The 10,000-nt window shown below is 27.2% G+C and overlaps 1 protein-coding gene across 3 annotated transcripts in view; it reads right to left on the bottom strand.

Annotated features, from left to right (window-relative positions):
* Positions 1–2,619: 2,619 nt before the first annotated feature.
* LOC124954387 (tumor protein D54) overlaps positions 2,620–10,000 on the bottom strand; it is a 14,346-nt gene continuing 6,965 nt past the window's right edge. Inside the window, exons 1-6 of one of the 3 annotated variants that reach the window (XM_047507262.1) lie at positions 8,555–9,148; positions 6,519–6,649; positions 5,471–5,619; positions 4,385–4,444; positions 3,566–3,728; positions 2,620–3,051 (exon numbers count right to left, since the gene is read on the bottom strand). In XM_047507262.1, the coding sequence (XP_047363218.1) occupies positions 2,914–3,051; positions 3,566–3,728; positions 4,385–4,444; positions 5,471–5,619; positions 6,519–6,649; positions 8,555–9,029 (1,116 nt within the window). In that variant the 5' untranslated portion in view covers positions 9,030–9,148 and the 3' untranslated portion in view covers positions 2,620–2,913. Of the gene's footprint in view, positions 3,052–3,565; positions 3,729–4,384; positions 4,445–5,470; positions 5,620–6,518; positions 6,650–8,554; positions 9,149–10,000 lie in introns of those variants that run through there. The other 2 variants (XM_047507264.1, XM_047507263.1) reach the window with 2 other exon arrangements.

Raw genomic sequence — 10,000 nt, 5'->3', positions numbered from 1 at the left:
GTGATTATTTGTTAACTTTTTCTTTTTTTTTTTTTTTTCTCTTTTTTTTCCCCTTTTTTTTTTTGGTCTTTAAAAAGCTACTATAGAAAATATCCTTCGTAACTTTTTTCTCTTTCTCTCCTCCTCGTCTTGCATTCATTTCATTCGGCTCTTTTTTTTTTCCTTCTATCTTTTTTTTTCTTCTATTTAACTCTCTCTCTCTCTCTCTCTCTCTCTCTCTCTCTCTCTCTCTCTCTCTCTCTCTCTCTCTCTCTCTCTCTCTCTCTCTCTCTCTCTCTCTCTCTCTCGATCTATTCCAGCTTGTTAGAAAATATATTTATATACGTCTGTAAGGCTTCACATAAGATAGCTCGCTTCCTTTTCGAAATTGTTATTAATTAAGACGTAATTTAGTTATTACAGTACTTACCCCCCCGGTGTAAGTATATCATCATTATATCATCAACAAATCATTGTCATCTCTGCTTTGCTTTCTTTTATTTTTCCTTCTTCTTTTTTTTTTTTTTTCTTTTTTTTTTTTTATTATTTTCCTTTTTCCCCTTATTAAATCATTCCTAATTCATAACTTTTTATCCTTCTTCATATTCACGTTTCATTAACAATATTAAGAATATCTTTCGCAGTTTTTCTGTCCGTTTAGAAAAATTAATTATTAGAAATTGCTTTTATTCGATGTGTTAATCAGAGTTTATAATTATTGAATTTATTTATTTATTTATTTGTTTGTTTAATTATTTTCTCGCTCCATCTTGGTCGTTTTTCTTTCTTTAACCACTTAAAATTGTAGAGCGTGAACAATAAGTGTTTTATTTGGCAAGCAAACCTTTTGTTGCTATATATCGATAATGAAATTAAATTTGCAATAAAATATATATTTATATATATATATATATATATGTATTTGTATATGTATATGTATATGTATTTATGTATGTATGTATGTGTATATAGCAGTGAACGATCGCATTCCACGTACTTGTGAATAGTTAAGTAGTATTGTCGAAGGACGGGTATGGTCCACGATCGTTAAAAATAGTTTTATTACAGTCGATAATCGTTTTTCAAACGACTGACGTTTGTTTGAAAATCAAAGAAAGGAAAAGAAAAGGAGGAAAATGAAAAGAAAAAAAAAAAAAAAAAAAAGAACGACCTCGGCAAAAAAGATAATATAAAATAATATTTTTATAAGTGCGTCGTTAGTTTAACATTTTACCGTCTCCTACCTAAGGTGCATGAAGAACAAAAAAGAAAAGCAAAAAAAAAAAACAAGATGATCTCATCGAAATATACTTTGTGTATATTGGTGTCTCTCTTTTTTCCTTTCTTTCTTTCTTTCTTTCTTTCTGACTTTCTTTCTTTTTTCTATTTATCTTAACTATATACTTTCAATATTAAAATGCTCCGTATATATATATATATATATATACGGAGTCACTCAAAGTGAAAAATAAAAATCACAGTGCTCGCGTAGCGGTGCGCAAAAAGAAAATATATAATTTCTCGTTTCAAATGTCATATTTATTTCCGGAAAAAAAAAAGAAAAAAAAGAAAGAAAAGAAGTGGAAAATGAATCAGCAAAAAACAAAGAAAAAGCAGAAGAAAAAGGAATCGTCAAAATTATTACTAAAGGAAAAAAGAAAAAAAAAAAAAAAAAGAACTAGCTCCTTGACCTATCTCGACCACGAACCTACTTGTCACGTCAGAGCCATAAAATCACAACGACCTTATAGTAAATAAGAAAAAAAGATAGTTTTTACGCGATATAAAAAAAAAATTAGGAATGAAAAGAATGCAAGAATCCAAAGAGGAAGAAAAAGTAAAAAATGAGTAAACAAACAAACCAAAGAAAATAAAAAAAAAAACCCACAAAAAAAAGAAATAAACAAAACGAAACGAAATACGCGTGGTCGTTGAACGAAAAAAAAAAAAAAGCAAGAAAACAAAAGAAAAGAAAAGAAGAAAAAAAAAATTAAAAAGCTCGTCGAAATATTCATTTCTAATTGCGAGTTTACGTGTCATTTTTATAACGCTCAATATTTTTTAATCGCGTAAACATACGTTATTTACTTTGAACGTATCGTAATAACATTCTTTCATTTTTGTCCTAAATCTTCATCGATAAGAACAATTTTCTTTTTTTCTTATCTTTTCAGCCAATAACATTATTGCTCGTGACGTTCCGAAATACATGATCATATTATATAAAAAAAATATAATAATAATAATCATTATGATAATAATAATAATAATAATAATAATAATAATAATAATAATAATAATAAAAGTAAAGAAAATAATAATAATAAAAATAATAATGATGATGATAATAATAATAGTAGTAGTAATAATAATAATAATAATAATAATTATTATTATTATTATTATTATTATTATTATTATTATTATTTTAAAACGATGAGCAAAGAGCTCGGCAAATCTTCCTCATTATTCTTTTTTTTGTAGGCTCATGGTCCTTTTTTCCTTCCTTTAATATAATAATAATAATAATAATAATAATAATAATAATAATAATAATAATAATAATAATAATAATAATAATAATAATGATAATAATAATAATATTAATAATAATAATAATAATAATAATAATAATAATAATAATAATAATAATAATATTAATAATAATAATAATAATAATAATAATAATAATAATAATAATAATAATAATAATAATAATAATAAGTTCTCTCCAACCGTACACTTGATTCGATGGATTAGCTCCCGATTATTATAAAAATGCAATGGACGATTAATTAAGTGATAGAGCGCATAGGGCGAGATAGAGATAGTCTTCGATCATAAAAGAATTTACGATCGATATCATATAAATCGTTGGCGTGTGTAGCGCGGAATAGGAGAGACAGGTGACCATTAAAGAATTCAAAGTCAACTCTAAGAGAGAAGTTTGTCCTCGGGAATGGTCGGACTGGTTGCTGATGGTGCTGCTGATGCACGTCTCGTTGCTTCTGCTTCTCGTAATGCATCGTCGAAGCTCTGCGTCGAATTGGATCTCGAAGGCACGACTTTTGTCTAACAATCAATAAAATTAATATTAAATGTATGAAATACATATATGTATATATATATATATATATATCATTTTCAAATATCATAGAACTTTTGTTAACCCTTTGCACTATAGAAAAAAGACTACATTTTTGTTTTTTTTTTGAGTCATCATTTCTCAAGCGACCAATTTCATTTAGATATAATACAATTTAGATAATTTAATATATAGACATAATAATAATAATAATAATAATAATAATAATAATAATAATAATAATAGATAAATAATTTTATAAAAATTATTAACGCATAATTTAAAAAAAATCACTTTGCAAAAAATATATGTATATATTATAGGTAAGATATATAAAATAGAAAAAAAATCAGATCAGAGTTAATTGTTCAGAAATTAATAAAATATATTATAATCCACGGAATTATATATATATATTATATATATATATATTTATATATATATATATATATATATATATATATATATATATATATATTACATATTTCTAGATAAATTTACCTTAACATTTTCATAAGCAGATCCAACTCTTTCTTCCAAAGAACGGAAACTATCTGAATTACGCATCTGACCTAATTTCATAGAAATGCCACTGCCAAAACCACCAAGAATGCTCGTTGTTTTCTCGGCTGTACTTTTAAAGACCGACTCAGTCTTTTGGAATCTAAATAAGACAAACAAAATTAATTGATTTACATTTTTATATAAAATAGATAAAAAGTTAACAAATTAATTTTGTACTTGTTAATAATACATATACAATTTACATACGTTCTAATAATAATATGTTAATATTGATTACAGAACACACGTTCGTTCTTTCTCAAACATACATATCCAATTAGTCCTTCATTTATATTTTCAATGTGAACTATCTAAGTTTTACATGATCATAGTTAAATACAAATTATACCAATCTAATATTAATGATAAGCTTGCATGATGATAATAAGTAGCATGTGAGAAATAACACGTGAAAAGAAAATATAAGCGAGATTTGTGTTTTATCTGTTGTATTGGGGGGAAAAAAAAAAAAAAAAAAAGAAAAAAGAAATAAAAATTAAAATTAAAATAGAAATAAAAAATAAAAAAAAAAAATAAAAAAAAAAAAGAAATGAAAAGAAAGGAAGCAGCAAGCGAAAAAAGAAAGAAAGAAAACATTGCACGATAACGTGAAGTGAAATAATAATGATTAAAAAAAAAAAGAAAAAAAAAAAGAAAAGGAAAAGAAAAAAAGAATATCATTAAAACATTGAAACATTGAAAAAAGGTAAGGAACGTTGGATCTTTGATAGCAGAAACTATGGTTTGCGTACTTACAAACTGTTGTCGGTAATCGCCTTGCTGAACTGACCGAGTTTCTCTCCAACGTTCTGATAACTGAATAAAGAACCCAACCAAAAGTCAAAGAAAAGAAATGTTCTACGTGTCTGAATAGAGAAAGTAGGAAGAAGATGTAAATAAAAATGGACAAGAAGAGAAGTAATGGACTTTTGTCTAGTAGATATACATCTTTGTTCTACACCTCGTAAAAAAAAAAAAAAAAATAAATAAATAAATAAATAAATAAATAAATAAATAAATAAATAAATAAATAAATAAATAAATAAATAAATGAACAAAATTAATGAAATAATAACGAAAAATTTTCGAAGCAAATAAAACGATCAATTTTTCTAAAGTATATACATATATATATATATATATATATATATATATATATATAAAAATTTATCGTTAAACTCCAACAAAAAATATATATAAAACATTTATAGAACACGAACGTAACGTCCTTGATATTCTATTACTCGCTCTAAAGCTTTCTCCAAATGCCAAGCTCTCTATCGTTTCTAATATTTGCTACAAGGATGATTATGTATAATATAATGTGTGTATGTGCGTGTGTGTGTGTGTGCGTATTTTAAAATCTATGATCTTAGGAATTGGAAGCACCACTTTAACAAAGAATGTTGTTATCGATGAATAAATATTTGAAATAAAAGCGATTAAAATCATAAATGATTTCTAATATTTAAAACATGATCGAGCGCGAATCAATCAATCATGCTGCGATTTTTTTGCTCGACATTTCTTATATACTACTGATAGTCACAGTATATATGCGTATATATGTGCGTATGTTGTGTGCGTGCGTGTCTGCGTGTATGAATGTGTATGTGTGTAAAACGATGACAAGTGATAATATCGACAAATAGAATGAAAATGAGTGTATAGTAGTATAAATGAGTTGTATAGTAGTATTAGAAAGACTTTCTATACACAAACATACATACATATATACATACATACATACATACATACATACATACATACATACATACATACATTCATACGCATATACACAAAAACGCGCGCGCGCGCGCGTCCAAAAGGAGTCACACATACACTTGACTCTCCTTAACGTTCTTCAGGCCCTGATTCACGTCATCGGTGAGTTCTTTCCAAACGCTGATGCCCAATTTCCTCTTTAGTTCTTGAGAAACCCTCACCTTGCTCGCCAATACATGCCTGAGTGTATTTATTTCTTCCTCGATCTACGACATATACCATGTATATACATAAATAAATAAATATAACAATAAATCATGTAAGTCTGATTGGTGGAAAAACAATTGAGATTTATATCATATTAGGAATGTAAAAGCAGTAAAATTAATTTTGCACCAATCTTAATTTCATTTCATTGCAATTTTATTATTTATTTATTTATTTATTTATTTATTTATTTACTTATTTATTTTTTTTTTTTTTTAAGAAAATTACTAAATATAATGATAAGCTACTTGTAGATTCGTATAATAATGGCAATTAATATAATATAATTATAATATTGTACGTGAGCAATTATTAAAAAAAAAAAAAAAAAAATATATATATATATTAAAATTTATATTCAATATTCTCGTACTTAATTATATTAATCCTCAACATATAATCAATTTACGATAAAACTATCTTTCGTTTTTTATTATTTATATAACACGAAATAATTTTAACGTTATAATATAATGTTTATTATTTTAATCTTCCAATATTTATAATAAAAATATCTTTTTATTATTATTATTTAACACAAAATAATAAACATTTTCTAATATAAATTCTATGTCTCAAATATTATCATCATCGTCATCATCATCATCATCATCATCATCATCATCATCATTATTTTACTTTATTTTCCTTTTATTTATTTATTCTTTTTAGGCTAAGTATTTTTGATATAATAAAAACTAATTTTCTCATCATCTATCCACTTTATTATCTCTTTCTCTTTCTCTCTCTCTCTCTCTCTCTCTCTCTCTCTCTCTCTCTCTCTCTCTCTCTCTCTCTCTCTCTCTCTCTCTCTCTCTCTCTCTTTATTAATTAGGACAGTTAATTGGTACTCCAGTATCTGAACTCAAAGACATCCATGTCACATATATTCATATACCTTAGCAAGTTCCGCGTTCCAAATAGCTTTCTGATTTTCTTGTTCCTCTAAAGTGAGTCCTTGCAACTCGTTCGCTGCATTGTCAGCCGATGGAGAAAGAGAACCAGCTGGGTGAAGAGAGGCATCCTCTCCTATGAAAACAGAAACGAGAATTGCGCTTTAAAAAATACCTTCTTCCTTGACTCATCAACTCTAATACATACACATAAACACATATAAACAATAAACATACATACGAATAACTAGAATAAAATATCTAATTTCTCGATCACGAGAATCTCATTAAATTAACGATAAAAAAAGGAGATATAAATAAAAGTAAAAATAAAAAAAAAAACCTCCTCCAGAAAATAAAAACAATTTATATCGAAAAATATTTGTATACATTGAAAAATGATCATGCGATCTTTAAAACGTTCTACATTCTGATCTCCGTTTCTACGTTTCTTTTTTCCTTTTTTCCTTTTAATATTGTTTTCCTTTTTCTTTTCTTTTTCTTGTTGTTTTTATTTCTCTCTCTCTCTCTCTCTCTCTTTTAAAATTCATTTCCCTAAGCAATAATTATGTAAATCTATATTCTCTGTAGAAGGAAAATTGAGAGACAACAAGCCCCAGTCACGTACAGTGACTGATCGAAGAAATTCAACTTGTTTGTTGCGTAAGTTCATCGTCGTCTTCGTCTTAAGATCTAACGGGCTTAGATCATTGTCGTTTTATCGATCGCATTACAATCTTCTCTGCGTTATAAGAAAACTACGCAACTATGAGATATCTATCTTTAACGAGTGTAATATTATTCTCTTTAATCTTATATGTTGTTTATAGCTTCAGAATTACAAAAAAAAAAAAAAGAAAAAAAAAGAAAAAGAAGAAGAAAAAGAAACAGAAAAAAAAAAGCCGAACAGGACAAGATTACTACTCTCGACCTATCGTTGGAACAAGAATTTGATGAGAGAACAGAAAGAAAAAAAAGAAGATAAAAGAAAAGAAAAAGAAGGAAAAAAGAAAACATCCGAGAGGAGGAAAAAGAAACAATAAAGAAAATATTGACTAACGATGTACGTGATTGCAGGTTGTAATTAATCACTAGATTAACTAGCATGACGTCGAAGGTTGGAACGATACTTGACGAGGGGCCTATGTACATATATACTACTAACTCGAACAAAAGAAAGGAACTATGGTATGCGGTTAACAGCGTTCTTTTCCCGTTCGTAAAATTTACGAGCAATTTCTAATAGCTAATAACGTCTATATACTATGTATATGTACCCTGTATGTATATGTATATGCATACGTGTATATATATATATAAATATATATATATATGTCGAGTACCAAAGTTGGTGCAAAACTTTCACGTGTCCGATAACACCCGATGACCTCCTTTTCCAAATTTCGACACGTGAATACTAATTAAGGCTACTAATTAGATCATAACTCATTTACGAAATTTTCTGGTTCAATATTTTAGAAGATAAATGACTTATTTTTTTTTAATGATTACACACCATCTCTTTACCGATTTGAGAATTTCTTTTCATGATTTTTAAAACTACTAATTTATAATTTATTATATATATATATATATATATATACATATATGTACTTAATATTTAACCCTCATTTTTTTTGTTTCGAAAAAAGAAATATGTAACTTATGTTACAAGTTATAATAAATAAAAGAGAGAAAGTTGTAACTCTTAACAACTATATATATATATATATATATATATATATTATAATTTGTCTATATATTATATTTAATATATAGCTTATATATATATATATATATATATATATATATATATATTTAATAAATATTAATATTGATCTTTGAACAATTAACAATTAAGTTTATTGCAAGAAAACCAAGAAAAGGAATGAATTAAATTAGTACGCGATGTTAAAATTAAATGACGTTATAGAAAATCAAAAATAAGATTAATAGTGAAGAAAGGATATTTCTTTCTTTCTTTCTCTCTCTCTTTTCTTTTTTATTTTTTTTTTTTTTTTTTAAGATAAACTCGATGCACCTTTCACCAATTCTAATAACTTCTTATAATTTTGACTGTTGATGATCTTCGCAAGATACGGTTTGGAAAAATCTTGAAATATCACTCTGACCGATCTTTTCTTTCGAAATCCACGTAAACCCGATTTCCCGACTTCCTCAGGTTTAAGGAGTTCCGGTTCAATCGTGAAATTGACATCGTCCACTACGATCTCATCGATTTCTCCATTCGAATCACGCCAACAATGAACAAAGATCTCATCGGCATCATCGCATAATTCATCGATATCATCGAAACTTGGTGTTGTCGTAGAATTCGAATAATAAGCGTCTTCTTCATATTCCAAGGATTCATAATCGTGATCATTTTCATTAGGACAATGTTCATCATCATTATCCTGTTGCTGATCGTGTTCTTGACAAATCCTCGATCCTTGCAACATAGATCTCGACGATAATAAATATTTATCCGTTGTTTCGGACATCTCAATTTTCATATCTCTCGTTCTATCTCTATTTTCTTTTTCCCTTTCGTTGTTTCTTTTTTTTTCCCCCTTTTTATTTATTTACTTATTTATTCGTAGGTTTATCTTTTCTTATCATTCATTCATATATAAAAAAAAAAAAAAAAAAAAAGAAAAAAAAAAAAAAAAAAACTTTCTTCCCAAAGTATTCCCGCCAATTTTCTTCGACGTTTTATCAGCGTCATCTATCGAGCATTGATTATCAACCACGAAATACGAATTACACCATTTGTCAAAATTATTTCCCCTCTTTCTTTCTTTTCTATATCATCACCATTAATTTGATCCTTCTTCCTTTTCTTATATTTAATTTTTCTTATCTTTCTGTTTTGTTTTTTCTTTTCTTTTCTTTTTTTTTCTCTCTTTTCGATTGATCTATTTATTTTTCTCTTTTAAATTTCTTTTTTCCTTTTTTCTCCCTTTTGAAATTTTATCCATCCAACAACTCAAAACACTGTTTAACGAAGAATTATATTAAATAAGAAATATCGAAGAAGATAGGAGAGAGATCGTATCTATTACGATTCGTATTATTCTCAAGTGACACTAAAGAGAAAAATAAGAAGGATAAGACGGAAGACCACGTGCACCACCAATTGAGACTCGCAAACGACGACAACTTAACAGCTGGCGCGAAAGAGATCGTTCCTTGCCGATCCTTGACGTTGGTTGGCGCCACGATCGCGATGGCCACGTATCAAGGAACTCAAAGAAAGAAATCAAATAGTAAGCCTTCGCCTTCTCCTTCTTCTTCTTCTTCTTCTTCTTCTTCTTCTTCTTCTTCTTCTTTTTATTCTTCTTCTGTGTATTGGAGAACGGCTTTGGGTCTTAAACCGGACAAGGTAAAGTGGAAATGGTAAGAAAAGAAAGGAGTACATATATATATATATATATATATATATATATATGCTTAGAGTGAGAGAGAGAAATCAGGCCCAGTTCTC

The sequence above is a fragment of the Vespa velutina genome, chromosome 15, assembly GCF_912470025.1.
Source record: "Vespa velutina chromosome 15, iVesVel2.1, whole genome shotgun sequence".
In the NCBI taxonomy this organism is placed as follows: Eukaryota; Metazoa; Arthropoda; class Insecta; order Hymenoptera; family Vespidae; genus Vespa; species Vespa velutina.
Note: the sequence above shows the minus strand (reverse complement) of the source record. Positions and strands in the feature narration are given on the sequence as shown.